The following is a 25,740-nucleotide window of genomic DNA, read 5'->3' on the forward strand; positions in this document are numbered from 1 at the left end:
TCCAGGTTGTTATGACCGACTCGGATTGTAGCAGTGCGTGGATGAAGAGCGAGAAGTGGGTTGAGGTATTATTTCTTTGATTCGGAGGCTTTTTTAAATTCAATATTTTTGCACTGAGCTGATTTGTCAGGAAAATCTGTTAAAGTTATCAATGATATAGAATTCTCTAGGTTTAGTGGTCAGGAGTGTTACAAACTTCAAACTGCTAGCACACCTGGTTTGTGGGTTCGAATCCCGCTGGTAGCATGGACGTTTGATCATCTCATCAAATCACCCACGTACAGCAGGCAAAAAGCTTATGTGGGTATAACCCGCAATAAAATATCGAGAGTAATACTTGTAGTGCATTCCAATTTTGATCATGGGTCAATTTATAATGTAATAAAAATAGACTTATTTAGATTTCGACGTCTTATAAGAATATCATATAATAATATAATCTAAGAACAGTACCTACATCACTAAAAATCCAAAGAACTGTATACTGGTAGTAATTTGTATTATTTTGTATTTTTTGTGCGGTATCAACAAGTTTTCGTTATTGTTCACACATTACGTTTCATATTGTCTTGGTTGACTCATAGCGTACTTCTTTCAAAATAATCACATGATGAAACTAATAGTAAATTATATAAGAGAGCATAGTTTGAGAAAAATTTCATGATAACAGTTATCCTTGCTTCGAACGTCTAAGTAGGACGACGGATTGTATAATAGGACGGATTGTCTATTATCAGGGCATATTTTTCCTACATGATAGATGAAGTAATAATTGTTAAGCCATGAGGCAGGAAAATTGCCTTAAGTAATTATTGGAAACAGGGATACCTAACTGTGTTTCTTGGAAATACGTTGTATGTTGATAAGTTCACTGATAGGGCCAGCCAATTAATCTTGGCATTGCCATTCCGATATGAATAAGTTTAAAACATGTACATTTTTACAATCTATGGTAATATATAATTTACTCCTTCAAACGGACAAAAGGAATATTATCGTTCTTTTTTGTTTGTAGTAATTTTGTTTTGCACGCCTACTCATATTTATTATGTGCCAATTTTTATCGATAAGTGGGTCCACTATCTACTATTGTGCTGTATTTTTTTGTTTTTCTGTGAAATAAAAACATTCTATTCTATATGTTATGAGGTCCGTATTGGTACATGCAGCAAGCCTGTACTCAGGATATTGTCTCATGCCATAATAAGGAAGGAATAGGATATGCTTTGCAATTACTAAATTCACGGCGAATTCATTTCATACTGGTAGTGTTTTTTTTATAATTTAGAAAAAATGTTCCGAAGTGATTGGGAAAGTGTTAAGAAATGTTCCAGTTTTGGATCTTATCCACCACTTATATTTCTTGACTCAAATCTTGAAAAGAATCCTGATAAATTTTACATTAGCTGTGGAATGGGTAGGTAACTATTTTTAAACAAATTAATCCTTTTTCTGTATTTTTTATCTATTCATGATGGTATTAATTTTTACATTTTTAAATCAATAACTTATTTAAAAATGCGAATTATTCTTGAACTTTTCTTATTTTTAAACTGACCAATCATATTTCACTTGGTTAGAAACCCGTTTTAAATTGTTACCGTACTTTATGGCATTGAAACATCATTTTATGAATCTAAAATTGAAAGATTGTAGGTACTTAACATGGATGTAGAGATGAGCTTTAATTTGTTTTAGAATTTAAATGATAATTTTTCCTCCGTTTTGTGCAAGAAACCAAGGGTTGCTCCACAAGTTTATTTAAGCTGCGTTTACACCGGAGTTAATAACACGATTTATTGAAAAAAGTTATTAACTTGACTGAATCGTCAAAAATCCTTAACAAAAGTTGATAACTCGTGTTTCTAACAGAAAATTCCGTGTTATTAAAGAATCGGGGGGGGGGTGAACTCTAGGGGGGTGAAATTTCAATTTTGTAGCAATTGATCACTTGACAATGAAATTTAAGTCTGGAACATCTGGTACACAATTTTTGACTTTGTAGCTTAATGAAGACTAGTTGTGAGGTGAACATAGCAAAAATACGCATCTCTAGCCCGTCTATTGAAGGTTTTGGAACTGCTAAGTTGACACTTGTTGCAGAGTTGAAAATTTCACACCCACCTAGAATCTGCTATAACAATTAAAGGAAAACACCAACTAATGAAATAATATATCAAATTGAAGAGAAAACAAAGCTCTACAAATCTACGGTGAGCATTCGTTTTTACGATGCATTGTTGGAGAGTTGTAGGCCCTGAAACATAAAAAAAGGATTAAAAACTGTTATTTTAACAATTTTACACATTTAAAAGCGTATATCTCGAAAACTGTTGGAGATATCACAAATCACCACAGATCAAATATTGTAGAGAATTTATCATGCTTTATTTTTGAATAGTTAGTCATGTCGGTTGAACGCATTTTCCTCAAGATATGAGCGTGTAAGCAAAACATTGAAAAATGCAACTCTTAAACCACCCTCATCCCTTTAGAACAAGGGGTAGGGATGGGGACTTTTGATATGTTCACCCCCTAACTGGTCCCAACAAAGCTGCGGAGTCAAAAATTGTGTTCAAAACATATTCTCCAAATTCCTTTGTTAATTGGTCTATTTTTGCATAACTGAAGATCTCACACTCAACACTGAAGCTGCTGCAACAGTCGTGGGGATGTGCGTAAACTTGGGATTTTTTACATCAAATTGAAGAGAATTTGATGCTCTATAATCTCATGATCAGCATGGATTTTCCCCATCGATATTAAAAAAGTTATAAGAGCAAAAATAGCAAAAAATCGAAGGAAAATGTGTTTTTTTTAATGTCACAACTTTTAGAGTGGATATCTCGAAAAGTGAAAGAGATATAGAAAAAGTTGTTTGATCAATAGTGTAGGAAATTATGTAAGCTTCAATTTCTTATAGAATAGTCATGTCTGTAAAATGCATAGTTTTCGAGTTATATAGCACAGGGGGTAGGGGTGGGGACTTTTGATATGTTTAACTCATCACTACCCTAAACAGAACTGCGGGCTCAAAAATTGTCTTCCAAACTTTTCCCTCTATAACACTTCGTTGACTGGGCTACATAGGTAAGGAAAGTATTGATTTCCATACGTTTCAAGGTCCCCTGAGTCCAAAAAGTGGTTTTTGGGCATTGGTCTGTATGTGTGTGTGTATGAGTGTATGTATGTCTGTGTCTCTGTGTACACGATAACTCATCTCCCAATTAACGGAATAACTTGAAATTTGGAACTTAAGGTCCTTACACTATAAGGATCTGACACGAAACATTTCGATCAAATGCAATTCAAGATGGCGGCTAAAATGTCGAAAATGATGTAAAAAACAGGTTTTTTTGCGATTTTCTCAAAATCGGCTCCGACGATTTTGATCAAATTCATACTGAAAATAGTAATTGATAAGTTCTATCAACTGCTACAAGTCCCATATCTGTAAAAATTTCAGGAGCTCCGCCCCATCTATGCAAAGTTTTGAGACACACGAGGCGGTATTAGCCGAAGTTTTCATAACGGCAAGGAAAGTTCTGTGAGTGCGCCACTCCAGATTTTTGTTATTAACTCAAATTGAAAAAATATTTCATATTTATCCTAGCAATAGAAACACAATATTAAATAAACTTATAGAGAGTTCAGTTTTCTGTTTCCAATTTTACATCGAACAAAGTATGAATGCTCTAGTATATCAAAATTTTAAAATTCACATACTGCAATTGATTTTATAATAGGGCAGGTTTCATTACTTTCATTATTCCATGTCTTTGACACAACCCATGCATATGTTTCACATGTGATGAAAGTCAGTTGCTTTGCAGTGAGCATTGATATAATTTGTTTTATTTAAACTCAGTGGTTGTGAGTAACCTTTGCAGTTTTTCGAACTGTTTTTGTATTGTACGAAAGTGAAACTTCATGTCGGTCTCATTATAGAATGGCATATCAATTTCCTCGCGAATCTTCTACCACCATTGGAACAATCAGTGACCACACTCAGAATTCTGACAATAATCATGCAGTATCAAACAGATTAAAGAAAGAACTCATGATGATGATGATGAATTCAGTTCAGGGTGTATCGGCCTTTCCGGAAGGAGACAATAATTTATTCAAATGGATTGCCACCATAAACGGTCCCTGCGACACAGTTTATGAAGGGATCACCTTCAAGCTGAATCTGGAGTTTTCGAGTAACTACCCATACACTGCACCCTTGGTAAAGTTCATAACTCCCTGTTTTCATCCAAACGTAGATCTGAATGGAAATATCTGTCTGGACATGTTGAAAGAAAAATGGTCGGCGCTGTTCGATGTGCGCACAATTCTGCTGTCCATCCAGTCACTGCTTGGTGAGCCGAACAACGAAAGTCCCCTCAACAGTCAGGCGGCTGAGCTGTGGCCTAATCAGCCCTACTTCAAGGAGCACCTGCACTTGTTCATGCTAGAACGACAAAAGATGAGTGCAGCACTTTTGTCAGTTACCTCAGCAGCTATATAATAATATTCCAATTAATACAAAAAGTTGTTCCAAAAACTAATGTGTTTTTAAAACAAAATTTTTAATGTTTTAGATAAAGTTTTCACTTTATTTGTATGTACCTTATCTTGACTATTTCAAAAAAGTAATTACATTTTAGCCATTTGTAAAAGAATTTTGAATTATTTTCCTATGTTGAGACTATTTTTATTGACATTCTCCTACTACTTGAAAGTAATTTTAGCATGTTGTTATCTACCCAAGTTTTTATAATGCTAGAAAATTTGTATATTATTTGACTCTTTGTGGTAAAGTTTAGCTCATTCTGGATATTGTTACCTAAAAGCTATTATAGTGAGAATAACTATCATAAACGAAAACAGTAAACTGAAAAATATTTTTAATCAGGTAATACTAAAAAGTTTGTCTTATTTATGATTTCTTGGTTTAACAATAAATAATTATTGAATTATACAATTATTTATTGTATTTCATTTTACAACAATTGAAAATTATCAACTTTATTTCAGTCAAGTCATTTTAAGAATTGGAGTGCAAAGTTATTACGTGTACCTAGAGGTCTTATGCCCACCGTATGGATTTAACATAAAATAACTAAATAATAGTATTATCATTGCTAATACAGTAATAACAACATTGAAGTTGATTTTACAACCAGTACCAAATTATTGTTGGTGATGTAAAATTGAGACAATAATTAATTATAGGATTCAGATTGCTTGGAAAATCAAGAAATTAGTATAATTCCCTAGATATATGTACCGTACTAAAACCTTATGCAAATTATTTTGTATAAAATATTTTGGAACACAACTATTAAAGATAATTGCAATTTGTTCAAAAACAAAATGCTGGTTTTATATTCAACACAGTTTGTTACTGGTTTTATTCCAGTATTATGTGGGCTATATTCGTATAAATTATTTAGAATTGAGAAAGCTTACTCTAAAAAATCTCAATGAAAAATATTTTTTTGGAGTGACAGTATCCATTGGTTTGATGTTCATTTCATTAGCATGATCTTACAAATGGATTGCAAAAAACCAACTATTTTTAACACTATCCATTTCCAACCTACTCCTTTTTCACATTTAGATCTGGAGCAGTTAATACTAAACAATATTATTTAGGTTTGCAAAGTGATTTTGCTGGAGATATCTTCTAAATAATATTGTTTAGTATTAACTGCTCCAGATCTTAATGCGAAACAGGCGTAGGTTGTTTAATAAATCAGATTGAGAAGAAATCACAAATATTTTTTCTTTTTCCATCTTCAAATCTCATAATTTTATTTTATCACTAAGAAATGTTAATTCGATATTACTGTGCATATGAAAAAACTCACCTACAAATGAAAAATTTTAGAAACAAAATATCTGCAGTTTTTCTCATTTGTATATACATTTTCATGCATTATTATTTATTTCTCTCCCATATTATTATAGATTTCAAAAGTGTCTGTCTCTGCTTAAAACAACATACTGTATAGTAATCAATTGGGTTGTTTCATTCTATTTTAAAACGATTACGTTACTGTAAGATTTGTTATGATCATCCATGGGAGTCCCAATATTTTTAATTCTGACATCTCCATAACACAATCTCAATTCCACCAGTTTTTTCCCAATTCGCAAAAACATGTTTGCTATTATGTCGATGAACCTTTCAACAGGGATAAGCAAACAACATTCGGATTGAAATGAGCTGTGTTATGTTGTTTGTTAAGTTATGCAACGCATCTTGGCGTGGTAGTTCGGAATTGAAAGAAAAACAAGAGGAAAACGAGTGGTGGTGCGACGCAGCAGGTTGTGTTTGGCCATCAGAAACAAATGAACTTGGAAGGTGAGAAGATGCCGACGCCTCCGCTGGACATGGACTGGTCGCCATCCGGTGCTTCTCTGCTGGCATCGCGGACCCACAACCCGATCAGGACCGTCGTCGAGGGGTGCAAACTGAAGCCGTGCCCTGGCAAGCCGATGATCGCGCTTTCTCTCGGTCAGTCATCCCCTCCAATAAGGGCAAAATTTTCTGTATTTTCATCTCAGCGCTTAAGGTTTTTAAGTTCATTCTACCACCACATTCTCTGTAGAAGCTAGGATTAGGAGAGCCTGTGCTTCGAATTGGGAATGAGAAGCTAAGCAAGAATGCACTACTAAAATATTAGGTTTACAAGACTTTTGTATTTAATGAATGCGATATTATTGTAGGCATTCATTGAATAAAAATACTTAAAGTTGGCATTAGCATAATGAATTTAATAACGGTTGTCGCAACCAAAAAATGAAAATAAATTTGTGGAAAAATTTAAAATCCATAAAATTTGAATTGGTGGTACCAAATATGAAAAAAGTGAAAACTTTCCGCTCTTTTTTATAATATTCGAGACGGAAGTATTTTACAAAATTGAAGCAAGCATTTTCAAAGGAAGGAAGCATTCTTAATTTAATGGAAACATTTTTTTATTTTTTTAAATCAGCATTGTCAATTACTATAACAAAATAAATTTTAAAAAATCGACAGGTAAGTGGAATACGTTTTTTGTTGTGAACCTCATTTCAATAGTTGAAAGAATTTACCAAATTCTCTTTCTACTGCAAAATTTGTCATCGAACCCGATGTGATTATACCGTACTGTACCATCTCATTTGAGAAATTTTCTATAGTAGGCCTATGTATTTTTTCAATTATTTATCCTTGCTCGAAAAATCTAGAAATTTAAATTTAACGTAAATGCCACAAACATTCAGTTTGTCATCCAATAAATGGATAAAACTTAGTGGATTTGACTTTCTAATATCAGGATATTAATGCGCTTGAACAGTGATAGATTTCTTATCCTCTCCTTTCATCAAGTGTTTATGGGACTGTATATTTTTTCACTCGTGAATTAGTAGGTAAAGTGTATTTTATATATTTTCAAGTAGATCTATAATTAAAATTTGTATTAAATGTTTACTGCTTTTTACTGGGTGAACTGCACCCATATAATACAATAGATTATGCTATTTTTTCAATCACTGATAAAACCTGAATCAGATATTCGCAGTGGTATCATAATAGGCCTGATTATTAATTAACTCTATCAGTCATAAAATAATATAATAAAGTAATAATAATAATAATATAATTTATTATCGCTAATACCGTACTGCGCAGTTTTTGTTTACAAATCAGAATATACCTTTCTGTATATAAAAGATAAACCAAGTTAAGTGTTGTCACAGTAGAAACAGAATTATTTATGCAAATAAATGCGATCTGCTCTTGCGAAACCGGATTGACGAATCTTCAAACTTATACTGTTGGCTGGCTGTTTAGCTGCTGCAGCCTACTCATTCCATCTAAAATATTGAATTTTCAGTTTCTCTCATGTTTTCATCGGTCTTTTGATATACGGTAAGCCTAATGATATATATTTTTTTAATCCAAGAAAATAAGGGTTGAGAACAATATTATGACTAATTCCTATTATTATTAGGGATTTATAATTTAATCTGCTTGTTAAATGGTTCTAAAGCCGGGTCCAGACGCTCGAGTTTACCATCAGTCTCTTGCTCAAGCAAAAGACGGATGTAAAATTGCGTCCACACGCATCCGTCTTATGTCGTCCGTTTTCCTATTTTTGTGCTCACAAGCTCAGTTCGTCATCAACTATGGAAGAGCCAGTACTCTTGGCCACTTTTGTTTTGTGTGTAAAAAATAGGAAGAAAGGTAGAGTTCATCGTTCACGTTGGAGTAGGGACTGGTTGTTAAAAGGACACAAATTTTCTCACGTTGCATTGCTTCGAGAATTGCAAGATGAATCTGAAAATATGTTTATAAGTTCCTCATTTACGGTGAAACGCGGCAATAGATTTTCATGAAATTTGACAGGTATGTTATCTTTCTTCTTTAAATTGCGCGTCGACGTATATACAAGGTTTTTTGAAATTTTGAATTTAAGGTTGATACAAAAGGAAAAGAAGTCTCTTTCGAACGCCAATATTACCGTAAAAATCAGACTATAGACATCATAAATCAGCTGTCGAGTAGGGATGGGTATCGAAAGACAAAACATCGATGTTTTTTTCATCCTAACATCGATAAGTGAAAAACATCGATGTTTTTGAACATCGATGTTTTTAAACATCGTTTATCGCCCTACGTTTTTATGGATGATAATATTAGTCCAGTCAATATAGACATAAAAAAAGGGGTGTGCTTGCAATTTATATTGTAGTTCTGATTTTTTAATATATTATTTGGGTACATAAGAGGAGTCCAGAACCAATTTCTTCATGCAAGATTTCCTTGTGCTAGATACAGTAGGATAGCCCAAAAATCTCGTATTTTCGGCTCATTCTCCAGTTTTCAGCTATTTCTGCCAAATCTCTCCCTGATTATGAAATTCTGAAAAAATGAGATCACTCGGAACTCTCTATCTCCAATGAGTACTTAGCTATTATTTTTCAAAAATGATTGAAATTTGAAGAAAAAATCAATTTTGATGAATTTTAGTTTTTGATCAACAATATCTTCTGATTGTTACAATTTAGATGTATATTTCAAAATCCCTCTAGGCGTATTTTTGTGCTATACAATCTGAGATCAGGTAGAGCGCTCTATGTCATATAGATTTCCAGGTACACCTGACAACAATGCTCCTTGTATTGTGAAAAACACCTAATTTTCAGCTTCAACCATCATCACCATCTACTTTGTCCTCACATTGATATTTCGCACAATGACATAAGTTCATTGGTAAGAATCACCCGTTAGATGCACTTCATTTCAGTATTTCCTAGTAGAGGCACGGTTAAGGACACCTCAAAAATCAAAATTTCAAACACTTATAATTTACTTTTGACACAATGCTCAGATTTCATCGTACTACACTTCATTCTTCTCGGCTCGCCAAGGCGGTTCAAAATCATGCATCAAGAGTCAAATTCAGTCAAAAAATAGAAAATTTATTGTTGAGTGTAGGTACTTATTCATATTCAATACATAAGAAATGGCCAATTTCTATATTCAAAGCTATGTATCTCGGTAACCCCTTATTATAAAAATTATTACATCTTGATCTTGAAAATTAATGTACAATAGAATTTTCTATTTCATCTGCTGTAAACAATTCATGAAAAAATATGTTCGTAAAGTGAGATTTGATTGTTGAAAAAAATCCGGAAATTGTAGATATTTTTCTCATATTAACGGTTTTGGCAGTTCTATGATAGCAAAAAGTGATTCAAGATGGATTTTAGGCAACTGAGCTCGTAGAGGATGAATTTATCCACAATTTGTAATCAATCGTAATTTTCTATGATTTATCAGACTCGTTTTAGAAACTCTTGATCAACAGTAAAATTACGAAAAAAATGTAAAAACTGAAATTGCCATTTTTTTAAATCTTAACTTCCATTTTTTTTTGAATCGTAAGTATTATTTATTGAAGTGGGTAGAGGGGGACAATTTTTACATTCTCACTAGATTTGGGAATTTTATAAGAAGTATTTCACAAGACATGCAACTTTGAATATAGAAATTGGTCATTTTTTGTGTATTGGAATATGGGCTTAATACATTCAACAATAAATTTCCCATTTTTCGACCGAATTTGACTTATTATGCATGATTTTGAACCGTCGTGACGAGCCGAGAAGGATGAAGTGTAGTACGATGAAATCTGAGCATTGTGTCAAAAGTTATGTGTTTGAAATTCTGATCCTTGAGGTGTCCTTAAGCGCGCCTCTCCACTAGGAAATACTGAAATGAAGTGTATCTTACGGGTGATTCTCATAGAATATAATCTCAAGAACTTATGTCGTTGTGCGAAATATCAATGTGAGGACAATGTAGTTGGTGATGTTTGAAGCTGAAAACTAGGTGTTTTTCACAATACAAGGAGCATTGTTGTCAGGTGTATCTGGAATATGAGATAGAGCGCTCTACCTGATCTCAGATTGTAGAGCAAAAAAAGAGCTTCTAAAGTGACTACAATTTTATCTGGAGCTATTGTTCCAATATTCTAACAGTTACTAACTGGAATCACAGCAATGTGGTATTCAAGTAACAGTACTTGTGGTATTCAAGTAACAGTCTTTCGAATAATTGAAGTCAGGTTGTGACTAGAAAGATACATCAACTCTAGTTCACAAGATTTTTCATCTTCATGGTCTAGTCTGAGACCTCTCGGGATATCCTTGAGAATTCGGTCTTGAAATTTCACCCTAAGCTAATTTTAGCAATCATTGATACTCATATCGTATTCATTCAATACCTGATAGATTTTTTAGGAAATGGAAATGGATTAAGTTTTTTTATATTGATATCTGCACTCCTTACAATACGAGGACCTCTTTTCCAGAGCTAGATTAATTAGTGTTAAACATATGTTGAGGAAATAATTGTAGTAAGAAAAAACTCTTTCTTCCTAAGAAACGAAGAATCCGACCTCTTATTCAATTCTAAATAACTAACTATCTAACCTTGACACGAACCACAGAAGTAATGTAAATCTTCAAGAGTATCCAACAGTCTCACATAAAAACACAGAGAGCCTGATTGAAAAATAAGAATAGCAATCTGCAGGAAATCAAAACTTATGCGAGATCTTTCACAAGAGTGATCTACATTCACGAAAAACACTAAACAGAATACTACACTAAATATGATAAAGATAATGATTATAATTCTGTTACTATTGCTTATTGCTCTCAAGATAATCCTCTTCAAAAAAAAAAATAAAAAAAAACTTGTATAAAATTAAAAAATTAGAATTGTTTTTACTTTTTAGTTGGGAAAAACATCGGATGACCGATGTCTAGGTAAAACCATCGATAAGTGAAAAACATCGAACAGTAAACATCGATGTTAAAAACATCGATGTTTGATGTTAAAACATCGATGTATCGATACCCATCCCTACTGTCGAGTGGATTATTACTTGCATGCAATTAATATCCCATTGTAATTTGGTAAAAAATCGGCTGTCGTGTGGACTATTAATTGCAATCAATGAGGCATGCAATATTGATAACTCGATGTAGCTTATTATTTTTTCTCCCGACTTTTCTCTGCTTCCAACTCGATAAGCTTTTAATGATATTAGCATAGTTGTTTAAAACAAATTATTAGCATTCTAATGCTCTTCTAATGTTGATAATTATTTTTAATATTAATAATTATTGTCGATACAACTAAAATCATAATATCAACATCATATTCTGAGAGTATCATGAGAATCAAGAAAGAAAAAAAGCGTTATATAAAATCTATAAAAAAAAACTTGCTTATTTTCAAGTACTCGCGAGGCATTTTATTAATTTGAGGGCGCTGAATCCGAATTTGAAATCACAATTCCTCTATCTAAATTTTTACGTGATTTAGGTTTTAGTGGATAGGCAAAAGACAGACTGTTTGATGGAAGAAGATTCCCGGTCGATACATTTTAAGTTTGACGACTTAAGCTTGAAGACCTATCCGTTTTACCGTCCAGGCGCAACGACTGAAGCTATACTTGACCGTCTGGACCGCGCTTAATGGTTGCAACCTTGTAATACCAAAACAAAAAAGATCATACGCTACACCCCAACAACTAAATAAATCAATTATTTCAAATAAGTCTCAAATCATCAGTATCTAATAAAAATGTATTATTATCCTGGTAAATAATAATCTTAATTCATTAGATGGGTAACATGGTAATATAAAAGACCCTCAGAGTCATTAGTCTGAAGATAAAATTATACAATAGTAAATACTATTATATAAATAATAGAAAATAGTATCAATAATTAATAACTGTAGAGATATCGCAGCAGAAAACACTGCTGATTTATGGTAATTTTTTAGATAACTACATTTTATTTCTTCAGTCCGTCTTGTTCAGTTGTATTAACTTTCATTACCTCTGGAATAGCCTGTTATTTACGTGTAGGCCCTACCATTCACAAATTCTTGAACTACGAAATTTCAGATGATGCTTTCTCGATCGAGCTGCAATGTATTAACTCACTTTTTTGATAATTTTTCAAATAATTGACTGCACGTCGAGCAAAATACATCAAAAAAGTGTGTTTGAAATTTCATCATTTTTTCCCAGAACTAGATTTTTTTAGAAATTTGGAATCTCTCCATTACAGTAGCCAGTTCTAGAATTTTTTTCTTATCAAGAATTTTCCTAGTATTAGGCGTAGCCTATATTTATTCATTTTCCGTCACCGTATGTAGGCATTGGGTTTCCTGTTTGAATTCATTCTCACTGACATATAAAGCATAATAATTGTGTGATTACTGTATTGAGCTGAAACATATTTTTCATTACAAATAAATTTCACCTGCCTCAGTTCTTTAGGATTTTTTTATTCTATCGTTCTGAAAAAGTTTCACTCAAATCAGATTTTAAACACTAAAGCTGTGTTTACACCAAAGTTTGTACCTTTTCTGCACGTTATCCCAGTCTTTACTTAGCTTGTTTTGGAATAACCATTCTGTCATTTTATAATATACACAGTATCATAAAATATTATGCATGTTATCGGATGGACACATGTTGCTGTACGCTACCGGAACCGACTGAAGTAGCCTATAGCCTACAATCTTAAGACCCATTGTTTTTCGTGTTTTTTATGGACCCTCTACTTACTAATAAGTCATACTAATATTATTTATTTTATGAAAAAATATAAAAAATACCGATGGCTGGATGCGTCATTCTGTGTTTTGTTTTCAAACCTAATACTGCGTTGCAACTGGACTTTTTCCAGATTGTTTGATTAAAGTACAGCGTAATTTGATTAACTTGATTTCAATGGCTTTATAGCGTCTAAATAACAGGAGTGGATTTGAAAAAATGTCCTAGTTGTTGCTCTGAAGGCATTTTGCGTTTTAAATATTTGTTTTTGTTTATAAATTCACTACGACGTTTACGACAGTCGAATATTGGAATCTTGATTTGCATAATGTTTACATTTCTGAGAAATTCGATCATGACCTATATTATTATATCTTATATTAATCCGATAAATAAGGATAAACTCTATATACCGACCGGTAGGACATAATAATTCAAATTCACAATACACCTGCAAGTACCGTACTCTTATATAAATGATGTGATTAGGCTACATATTGTGATTTTGGTCTCTACTACTCTATTTGTTGTTCACGTGGGTTTTGCATAGCTACCGCCATGAGGTTCATGAATGGATTTCGGGGTTCACTGTTCTACATATACTTTCAGACATAATAATCTTATAAACTTATACTTTACAAAAACCAGTATACAGAAACTAAGGTTCGCCGTTCCTAGATATTTCGAACTTCATGAATCTCTAGGCTACGGTATATTGCCAACGATTACCTAACATTAATATTGTCATAATAGTTGGAATTCTGGTGAATAGGATAATTAAAAAGTAAGCATATTATTCACTCTACCATTTGTTAGTTTCTTTAATAAATTCTATATTAGTAATTTTTAATTGTAATTTTTCAATTATTACAGCCTTGCAGGTTCAGGATGAAGCGAGTTTTTCCTTGCATAGGAAAACTACCCAACACAGTTCATGCTGAGAATGTCACTTGTTGAGTTCATGCTATCTGTAGCAAAAACTGTGTTCTGCTTCCAAACTGGTAACTTGTGCCAAAAATTCAACCTTGACCGTGGAGAGAATCAGAGTTTTTCCAATATTATTAAAACCGGTTGTACATGACTGTGTGATATATAATTGTCAGAGAAGTCACATGTACAAATTCACGATTAATGCATACGCTATATATTTTTTTTATTTAAATTATATCGTTTATTCAATGAAATAAAGTTAGTTGCTTTCTTTTTACAGTATTATATAATATACAAACAGTACCGTTGAGCCCTTATTAAACATAATTTTTAATATTAGTTTAATAAAAAAAACTGCAATAAATGGGAATGTATTTATATGTTTACTGAATGTTTCTCTCTGTTACAGGAGACCCAACAGTGTTTGGAAACTTAAACCCACATGAAGAAGTCATTTGCAATGTTATTGAGTCACTTAAATCATCGAAATTCAACGGATACGGTCCCTCAACTGGTAAGAAATGACATACAATGGATTCTTTAAAGAGCTTTAAGGATTCTCTCAATAGTATTCTTTATTATTTATTTATTCATATTATATGGCTTTTATCGGCAGAGAGATCTTTTTGGATGTTCTTTCTGCCTTGCCGAATTACCCAATGTCATTTCCTATTAACACTCAAGTTTATAGGTTATAAGAGTATATTGGGTTCTTCATGTTTTCTCACTAAAAATTTGCACTTTCACTTCCTGATTTTCTATTTTATAAAGTTTAAAATTATTAAGAAAACTTATTTCTTTTTTAAGAATAGTATTCTTTAAAGAGCATATTACATAGAATGTTAATAAAAACAATACAGTATAAAAACTTGTAGTACCCTTTATTATTAAAAACTTCAAAATATTTTAACGACTAGTTTGGACCATAGGTCATTTTCAAGTTAAAATCAACAGACATAGAATGTTTTATAAGTGAAATTCCGTAGCATAAAGTATGATTTTTACGAATGAGCTGGTTTGAATTATTTACAAAATGTGTCACGTTTGAAGACATGGATATGCTTCAAGTGAATTCAGATTCGAAATTTGATGGTACAAAGCCAGACAAAATGAAAAAGTGGCGTGGCGCCTCCATTTTTATCACCACCAGCAGGCACCACTGGCGAATATATTATATACTACAGCATTTACATCACATCTAGACGGGAAACATCACATTCAGATTTCAACTCAATGAATGAGTTCTTCGCCAAATTGATGAGAGCCGACTTTTTTCTTTCCTTGCCCTATTACCATACGTACTGTTTGGAAAGTATTGCTTTCCATGAAAAAATTAAGGTACCCCAATTTCCAAATTTCTATACGTTTCATGGTCCCCTGAGTCCAAAAAAGTAATTTTTGGGTATGGGTGTGTGTGTGTGTGTGTGAGAGAGAGAGAGAGTGTGTATGTGCGTCTGTGTACACGATATCTCATCTCCCAATTAACGGAATGAATTGAAATTAATTGGAACTTAAGGTCCTTACAATATAAGGATCCGACACGAACAATTTCGATGAAATGCAATTCAAGATGGCGGCTAAAATGGCAAAAATGTTGTCAAAAACAGGGTTTTTTGCCATTTTCTCGGAAATGGCTCCAACGATTTTGATCAAATTCATACCTAAAATAGTCATAAGTTCTATCAACTGCCACAAGTCCAATATCTGTAAAAAGTTCAGGAGCTCCGCCCCATCTATGCAAAGTTTGATTTTAGATTCCCAATTATCAGGCTTCAGATACAATTTAAACAAAAAAAAAATCAAGTGGAAAAGATTGAGCATGAAAATCTCTACAAAAAATTTCAGTAAAATTTTCATCTAAAATTGAGAATGAGCATGTAATTCGAGAAAATTTGATTATTCAATTGCAAACTGTTGGCAACTGTTGATTCTATTAAGTCATTCACTATGAAAAGATAGCAGACCTCGTGTGTCTCCAGTGTTATTGTCCTGTCACCAGCTGGCTCAGATCTTTGAATAGTAGACTTGAGATGCGCGTGAACACTAGTATCAGGTGATCAATATTCATAACGGCGAGGAAAGTTGTGTGAGTGATTTTTGAACATGTTTTAGAGGCACACTATGAAGCATCTAAAGACGACGACCAAATTTATTTCAGGACAAAAAGTCATGAACTTGAATGACTATGAAACCAAATTATTAAAACTAATATTATAATTTGTAACTAAGATCCATATTATTATGAAATGATATATTGTACCAGTAAACTAGCTCATTCATTCTTTTAAGTTTGAATACTTCTTGGGCTAAATGATTTTAACGGGCTATGGGCTATGATTTTTTCTATGACGAATAAATAACTGTTAAGTTTTAAATAATATTAGCTGTTGGTCATCTCTTGTGTTTCAACTGACTATTTTTTGTTGATTATTATTTTTGTTGAAGGTCTTGAAGAAGCTAGGATAGCTGTGGCTGATTATTCATCAACAAAAAACGTTCAATATAATAGCAAGGTAGTATAATTTCTGCTATATTAAAAAATTATAATACAGAAAAATAGGAAACCTTACGGTGTTAAGGAAAACAGTAATTTAGTATTGGTACATAATAATAGTATCGTAATTGATAATTATATATAAATATAGTAGTCAGTCTCAAATGAAATTCTATTATTCTCTAGAATTAAAAAACTGTACTTTTAATAATTGTGAGTAATTGAGAATTAATTCAATAAGAATTGCTTATTAGACTTGGTCTACTTGATATTAGTTTTTGAATAACTTTAGACGTTTCTTGAGTAGGCCTACTGTCTTTTATTTCTGTAGGTATGTCATTCTCGTACAGTATCGGTACTGTTTATCTTTTCCTGCATTTGTTTCAGCTTAACATGTTCAAAACTTATTTTCAATCAACTTGATACAGTAGCCTATTTCATACAGTAGTAGGCTATGCTATATGAATTTATGGTATATTATAAAAATCATATTATTTTTTAATTAAAAATTCAGAAAGTACAAGTATGGTGTAGCTCCTCCTATACATATAAAATAATTTAATCAAAATATTATGTTCTCCTTTCAGGATATAATATTGACAAATGGATCTTCTGCAGCCATTGATTATTGTATAACATGCTTAGCCAATCCTGGACAAAATATTTTAATACCATTTCCTGGATTCCCATTGTACAGGACATTAGCCGAAAGCCTTGGAATAAAAACGAAACCCTACAATTTGATGGTAAGTCCAAACTACAATAATTCTTCAACAATCATGATTTCAAAATCTTTCATCTACCAGGGTATTTTTTCGATTTCGCTGAGTCGGTTCTCATTATGAAAAATAGTTAGGCCTAAACCTTTTAGATATTTTTTTAGAGAAATCTTTCTAATAATAAATGCGTGAACAGTGATGGCCTACACTGTTATAAAAAACTACACACTATTTATATTTCATTTGACATTTTGCAAAGTTTTGAACATTTTATTTCATCCTGATCGTTATATTCAGAAAATTATTATAAAGCATTTCTATATTTATAACTTCATTGCATTTTGACTGCTAAATTTGTAATTTTATGTGAAATTAATTGAATTTTAATTTCCAGCCAACTAAATCCTGGGTAATTGATTTGAATCATCTGAGAAGCCAAATAGATGAGAATACAGTTGCCATTCTCATCAACAATCCATCGAATCCATGTGGCTCAGTCTTCAGTTATCAGCATCTCAAGGACATTCTACAAATTGCAAGGACCCACCATTTACCGATCATTGCTGATGAGATTTATGAGAATATGGCAAGTATCACATGTAAATTATAATGTTTAATGTGATAAGATAATCTCTTGATTCTGAAATTCCTGAAATAATCAGAAAATACGAGAATTGATACCGGTGGTAGATATAGGATTTCATGTTTAGTTGTGCTGCTAGATAAGTTCGAGAATATTAAAATAATATTTCAAGATAAATACCGTGAGCCAGAGGATCATGAGTGGAGCAGTCTATATAGGCTACTGTATTAGTATTTGGCAATATTGAGGTTGTCTATAAATGAATAAATTAGTACAATTGAAAGTTGGTTATAATAAAAAATTCAACTTTTAGAACAACATTTTCCCAATTTTTTAATGTTTGGTTTAATAATATGAAGAATCCCATGATTATAATGTAAGCTTGATTAGTATTATAATGTGAATTCAACGCAATAAGACTACCGTATTTTGGATAATAAGCATAGGTCCAATGGTATGGTAAGTATTCTGTATGGAACTAATAATTTATACAGAAAAAATACTTGATTCATAATAGTCTAGTGAAATTTATTATTACTTGAAAATTTCTATGGGTATTTTCTTAAATTTTCTATTCACGTTATAGGTTTTCAGAGGTCAGGAATTCTTCCCAATTGCTGACTTATCAGAGGACGTCCCTATACTGACATGCAGTGGACTTTCAAAAAGGTATATTATGTATTTCAGATTTCTGAATTTTGTCCTTATCCTGGTCAATACCAGCTTATGTATTATGCTTTTGAATGCGAATAATAATAAAATTTCTCAATTTTTCAGATTTCTTGTGCCTGGTTGGAGAGTTGGTTGGATAAAGATTCATGATCCTATCGGAGTTTTCACGGAGGTTACACTCAATTAATATTTCTCTATTATAATTTCCGTAGTCAATAATAAGTTTTTGTATTACAGTCATAGTTTACTTGAGAGAAAATTAGTACACACTATTGTGTTCTTACATTCCACGTCAATATTAGTTCTATATATTTGACATTAAACACTGATAATTTTGAAACCAAAATGTTTCTTAGAGATGAATTGGTATTTCCCTCATAGAAAAACAAGAAATTAGAAAGTCTTTATAATTATACTACATACTTCAAGACAACATAGGTCTAAATCCTATTATATTAAGCGAGCAATTTCTGTGTATCTTTTATATTTTTATACATGGTTATTTATGTTCAACGGATCTCAAAAACGGCTCTAAAGATTTTCACGAAATTTGGAACATAGTAGGTTTATGATAAAAATTCGATTGCACTAGGTCTCATCCTTGGGAAAACTCGCTGAACGACATTAAAAGGATAATTCATCCTTGGCTGAAACAGCTGAGACTTTGTTCGTCGTCTGTGGATATTAAAAAGTGAGCGAGTAATTCTGTGAAAAATCAAAATATCGCATCCCTGAAATTCATAAGCTGACGTATAGCCAGCTGTAATAGTATATTTCGCACCTAGGGCCGAAAATGAGACTTTTCCGGCTCGAAATCAGTTTTCAAGTCCGAGGCCGTAGGCCGAGGACTAGAAAAGAATGAGAGCCGGAAAAACATTTTTGCCCATAGTGCGAACGCTATTTTCGCCACACAGAAAAAAATATATATACAGAGTGATTCTTAATTATGGTAAAATAATTTAATACGCGATAGTAGAGGTAAAAATAAGAAAAAAAAACTTATAAACATATATCCATAAACGCTTCATTAGCAAGCTATACAGGGTGAAAGTTTTCACCCGGAATTCAGTTCCTCTGGTGAAATACACCGATGCTGAATTGTTTGGGGACTAGCTTTTGAAAAACATATGTTAGATTCATATGCAAAAATATCTGAAAAATTGAATAAAACTAGTCTGGAAGCTGTAGTGTGAGTAGTATTTGAGAAAAAAGTTGAAATATGCAAAAAATCTAAGTAGGAAAACACAGACTTCTACGTTTGATGCCCAATAACTTTCTTCAATGACCAGTAAACAAATAATTTTTCGCAATAAAAATTGTAGAGAATTCAACTCTGAAAAGATTTATGTAAGCAGTGTAAACTAAATTTTAATAAAAGTTGAATAAAATGTATTCTTATGTAGTACATTACACCACAAAAATTTGCTGTTTTATAAGGAGAGAACTAATAACTTATAAGTTGTAGCTGATTGCAAATAAAATATTCGGTTTTTTCATGAAAAATTTTATTCTTATATGAAAGTAACATATCTAAATGAAATTAAACTTATAACAAAAGGCAAAGTGACCTCCGTTGTTTTGAATGCATATCTTCAGACGTCTTCTCATCGATTGTCGGACCTGTTCAAATATTTCAGGAGTCTACTTTATCATATCAATTCCGTTCAAAATCCTTAATCGGAGTTCTTCAATGGTATCAATCGGAGTATTGTATACTAAGGTTTTCAAGTGTCCCCAAAGATAAAAATCCATAGGATTTAAGACTGGTGACCTAGCTGGCCATGGTACTGGCCCAAATCGGCCTATCCATTGATTTGGAAAGCTGTGATTCAGGTGTTCACGAACAGCAACACTGAAGTGTGCTGGAGCTCCATCATTCATAAACCAAATGTTTTGGCGCAACTGAAGAGGTACATTTTCAAGTAAGATAAATAGCTCCTCTCTCAAAAAGTTTAAGTAGATTATGCCATTAAGCATGGGAGGAAGCTCGAACAGAAGTAGATGATCACCTATGATTCCTGCCCAAATGTTTACTGAAAACTGATGTTTTGGACGATTAGGATTGATGGCATGAAGATTCTCATCTGCCCAAATATGTTGGTTGTGGACGTTAACGATAGCTGTTCTTGTAAAGTGTGCCTCGTCGGTAAATAAAACGGTTGTTAAAAAGTTTGGTTTAACAAGTTTTACTAAAAACCATCGGCAAATACCAGCACGGGGAATACAGTCTCGTGGCAATAGAGTATGAACTTTCTGGAGGTGATATGGATGTAATTGTTGCTCTTTTAGTATCCTCCAAATAATAGATTGATTGACATTAAACCAAAAACACAGTGCGGTTACAGTACGCCTAACTTACAGTTTGTTGTTTTGTTCAACAGTGAGCTAAAATATTTCTGAAAATAATTTTCAGCTGATAATTTCTTTTAAATATTTTCTTATTTAAAACAAAATAAAACAGCTGTTATTAAAATCCATGTTTTATTTGCAATCAGCTACAACCTATGAGTAATTAGTTCTCTCCTCATAAAACAGCAAATTTTTGTGGTGTAATGTACTACATAAGAATACATTTTATTCAACTTTTATTAAAATTTAGTTTACACAGCTTACATAATTCTTTTCAGAATTAAATTCTCTACAATTTTTATTGCGAAAAATTATTTGTTTACTGGTCATTAAAGAAAGTTATTGGGCATCAAACGTAGAAGTCTGTGTTTTTCTACTTAGATTTTTTGTATATTTCAACTTTTTTCTCAAAAACTACTCACACTACAGCTTCCAGACTAGTTTTATTCAATTTTCCAGATATTTTTCCATATGAATCCAACATAAGTTTTTCAAAAACTAGTCCCCAAACAATTCAGCATTGGTGTATTTCACCAGAGGAACTTAATTCCGGGCAAAATCTTTCATTCTGTAGAGCTCGCTAATGCAGCGTTTATGGATGTATGTTTATTAGAACTTTTTTCTTATTTTACCTCTACTATCACGTATTAAATTAAATTATTTTACCATAATTATGAATTACTCTGTATATGAGAATAATTGTTTATTTAGCACTTCCGAAAGCAAAAGTGGAAGTTCATAGCTCTAGCAATTCTGAGGTATTCTGAATATCAGGAAATTGTCCAAGTATTTTTATTCTGATTTGTCTAAATAACCTAAAAGGTTATGTTCAATTATGTGGGAGGTTGAGTTTATACTTTTTTATTCTTTCAAATGACAATAAGATTATATTATTATAAATGCTTTAATTATTGAATAATAAACACAAATAATGGAAAGTTTTTGGATCAGCTGTTTTAGCACACTTGAAATTTGGCCAATCTGAATGCTTGTTGTCGTTGACTTCAGAAGTTTAGGTTAGAAGTTCTATCCTACTCTGAAAATCGAATTTGAATAGTTCATAATATATATCTTATCTGTAGAGTATATAGATTCTGTAGAATATATATCTTGTCTTTTCATTCATGCAAATAAAATGATAGTATAGGTTAGGCTAGGTCAGGTTGGTTCTGTTTTGGTTAGGTTTGGTGACCTTGACCGTCTTTCATGGCTGAAGAGTTGTCCCAAAATTGGTAAAATCTATCTACTCATAAACTGATTCCGTTTCATAAACTATTTTTGTAAAAACGTCCAGCACCATGGATATTGCCCAAGTAGTTCCAAAATCATCCACCAGGTTTCGTGATAAACACAGTACAATGAGGTTTGAGGTTAGATTCTATTATACTCTGAAAATTGAATTTGGAAATTTTTTAATATCTTAGAGCCGGAAAAACATTTTTGCCCGTGGTGCTAATGCTATTTTTTGCCAGATTTAAAAATAAACTATATATATATATATATTATATATATATATATATATATATAATATATATATATATATATATATATATATATATATATATATATATATGAGAATAGTTGTTTACTAAGCACTTCCGAAAGCAGCAGTGGAAGGTGATAGTTCTAGCAAATCTGAGGTAATCTGAATATCAGGAAATTGTCCACAAGTATTTTAATTTTTTATTCTGATTTGTCTAAATAACCTAAAATATGATGTTCAATTTTGTGGGAGGTTGAGTTTATACTTTTTTATTCTTTCAAATGACAATAATATGATATTATTATAAATGTTTTAATTATTGAATAATGAACACAAATAATGGAAAGTTTTTTGATCACCTTTCTTAGTTCCATGTTAGCGGCTGGAAAGGGTACTCTTTCCGGCCTAGGCCGGAAAGAAGCCTGTTCTGACGTCAGACGAGAGTCGTCTGCAAACAATGTCTTTCAGATCTACGTAGGGACTGGAGAACAACTGCTTTCTGTGCAGTGTGGCGAAAAAGACATTTTCAACACCTCAACTTGAACCAAATATAAGATCACAATTTTATGTCAGTTGTTATTATTGAATAAAACGATCAAATTGTACCGACTTAGCAAAAATGCATTTTAAAACAGCTATCAACTCCTTTACCTGTGCAAACAGATGGTTTACTGCATGTGGGCTGCAAGTTAAGAACTACAACGGAATATTATATTGTCAATATAGTTCATTCATTACTATAAATTACTCAATGGCTTAATATGAATAATATTGCTTTTTGAAAATTAAATTTTATTCATCTAGATAGGTCTGAAGTTGAAAACGAATAACGGGTCTGTATTCTTATCAATATATTTTTCTAATACGTCAATTGCATATTGCAAATAGATCAATATGACACAAACTGTATATAATAGTCGACATTAACATGTTCACAGATCAGGAAAGGGCTTGTGTCTATCAGCCAGAAGACGCTTGGATGCAGTACTATCATTCAAGGTGCTCTACCAAGAATACTAACTGGAGTACCTCAAGCATATTTTGATGGTGTTATGGATACAATAGAGGTGAGATTATTGATAATAATATTATTCACATGAGGACTCAAATTATCATGCCGATCAGCTTATTTCTATTTTCCAATATTCGAAAAAAATCCAGTAGATAATAATATAAGATTACTATTATTTTGAAATGATACATTTCTGAGATGGAGATTATTTTTTTGCGAAATTGGATTGCCACTTGAATCCAATACAGTAAGATACTAAGAACCGTTCGTTTAGTACAAGTTGAACGGAATCTCAACTTTAATGAGATTAAATCGATGTCAAGTTTCGTTAGATATATTGCAATTAATGTTTAGGTTAATCCACCAGTTGATTCAATTCAGTTTAACCTTTCACTGTGCAAACGGCACTAAGTCTTAGTAAAGACTACAGTACTTACATCAAGTGCTAAGATTCTTTTGTGTGGGCATTTATTTATTAATGTGGGGCTGATAAACTATTGTAGCATACTTCGGATGAACTTAGGATACTACCGTATCAGTAAAGTGATATTTTTTTATTATTCCAGAAAACAGCGAAATTGGCTCATTCGTTGATCAACGAGGTGAAAGGATTATACCCTATTATGCCACAAGGAGCTATGTATATGATGGTAATGAATGGTTTTTATTTTTAGGGCCGGTTTTCGAGCTCGGTATTTAGCTAAGTTCTAGGCTTTAAACAGCTGGAGTCAGAAAATTGGCTTTCTGAAACGGGGCGTAGTCGTAGTCATAGTCACGTTTAAATTAAATTTCGAAAAACTAGAAAATTGAAGACAAAATAATGTAAAGTTTCGGCTATTTTGAATTGGATTTAATTAAGTTAAATTTGGGAGAAACAATCGTGTAAGCTGACATGTATGAGATCATTAATTTTACTTATAGGATGAATGCGTAACGATACTTTGAAAAATATTCATAACCATCCGAGATAAAATTGTTCATATTTTATTGAAAAACATAGCTCTTACATGTCATAACGGAATTATTTATTCTATCGGAAAAAGACAGGTTTAAATAGTATACATTTAATTTCTGTAATTTAATAATTGATTTATCAATTCAGTAATAGCTTTGTTTCAATCTATTTTCTTTTCAATTTGCAGTGTTTTGACTACCCGAATTACATGCGAGTTGTACTGACACTCCCAGAGGAACTGATTTTAGAGGCCTGTAAAAGATTCAAAGAATTCTGTGGACGTTACTACAAAGATGTCAAGGAAATACAACAGGGAGAAGCACCAATAATATTACATGAATAAAATAATAATATTATTCAATAGTATTTTTAGGATAGGCTTCCTAGTTTATAAATTTTCGTGTTAGCTAGTTAGTTAAGTAAGCTACTCAGTTTATAAGTTTCACTGAAACTTATTCCATAGTATAATAATGCCAACAAATTAATAATTGCTCTCGATAAATTAGATTCATTTAATTCATACTGTTTTATTGAATAAAGTTGAATTATAAATTGCTTTGATTGCTCTCCTCTTTTAATTTATAATTTTCAGACTTCATTTCAAACTATTCATATTTTTTAGCCTCCGATTTCGTATCTTAAGACACAGACGAGTGGTAGGGGGGCAACTTCAACAGAGCTGAACGGTTCATCATCCCCGCCCTTTGACAGGTACGGCCAGCTCGTCAATTGCTTGTTGTCGAGTTATAGACCTACAAACATAGTCGCCTCACTTGAGACTGCCGCCAAGTGTCAGTTACTTGGCGTTATAGTTTTTGCAAGCAAAATGCAATAGTTCAGCATGAATCCAACAAAAAATGATTCAAGTTTACTCAGAATACGTTATGATTGATGATGTTCATATGAATGGTATCGGAGAATGAGAGACGTCAGTTGAAATAGCTTCCGAAATCGTCGTGATGCATGACAATTCGGACTGACAGTGCTGGTGCAACCAAATGAATTCTCCATCAAATAAAATTGGATAACTTCGATCACCCACTATACAAACCTAGCTTGGTCACTAGTAACTTATACCTTTTCCCAAAATCAAGACATGACTTTGAGGGCTGAGCTTCCATACTAATAAGGAGCTCCAAAACAACATCATAGTCCACTTAAACTCATTTGACGGCAGCATTTTATGAAGAGGGGGTTGGAAGGCTGGTCCACTGGTATGAAAAGTGCCTTAATCAATGCCTTAAAGAATAATCATAAGTGTAAGTAACTTTTGGTGGAAAAATAATAATTATGTAGCGTACAGTCGTCTTGTATTAATGACCAATCGGAGGTTGAGAAAAATGACCCTTGTATATTCGATAAAAGTATAATATCGGGGGACCGAGCTTCGCTCTGGAGTACCAGAGTAAGAATACT

At 32.4% G+C, this 25,740-nt stretch overlaps 2 protein-coding genes across 3 annotated transcripts; both read left to right on the forward strand.

Moving 5' to 3' along the window:
* The first annotated feature begins 915 nt into the window (after positions 1-915).
* LOC111054112 (tyrosine aminotransferase) lies at positions 916-24,880 on the forward strand. 2 transcript variants are annotated; one of them, XM_039423894.1, is made up of 10 exons: positions 940-1,417; positions 6,240-6,508; positions 14,467-14,571; positions 16,503-16,570; positions 17,139-17,297; positions 17,665-17,856; positions 18,440-18,522; positions 18,631-18,697; positions 23,296-23,424; positions 23,936-24,880. In XM_039423894.1, exons 2-10 carry the CDS (start codon positions 6,343-6,345, stop codon positions 24,041-24,043), a joined length of 1,077 nt encoding a protein of 358 aa, XP_039279828.1. In that variant the 5' UTR covers positions 940-1,417; positions 6,240-6,342; the 3' UTR covers positions 24,044-24,880. The 2 variants fall into 2 exon arrangements, with proteins under 2 accessions (XP_039279829.1, XP_039279828.1); XM_039423895.1 differs by lacking the exon at positions 6,240-6,508 and having other exon boundaries at positions 916-1,417.
* LOC111054111 (probable ubiquitin-conjugating enzyme E2 C) lies at positions 3,491-5,638 on the forward strand. The gene has a single exon (XM_039423896.1). It carries the CDS (start codon positions 3,950-3,952, stop codon positions 4,511-4,513), a length of 564 nt encoding a protein of 187 aa, XP_039279830.1. The 5' UTR covers positions 3,491-3,949; the 3' UTR covers positions 4,514-5,638.
* Positions 24,881-25,740: the final 860 nt, after the last annotated feature.

The sequence above is a fragment of the Nilaparvata lugens genome, chromosome 3, assembly GCF_014356525.2.
Source record: "Nilaparvata lugens isolate BPH chromosome 3, ASM1435652v1, whole genome shotgun sequence".
NCBI lineage: Eukaryota > Metazoa > Arthropoda > Insecta > Hemiptera > Delphacidae > Nilaparvata > Nilaparvata lugens.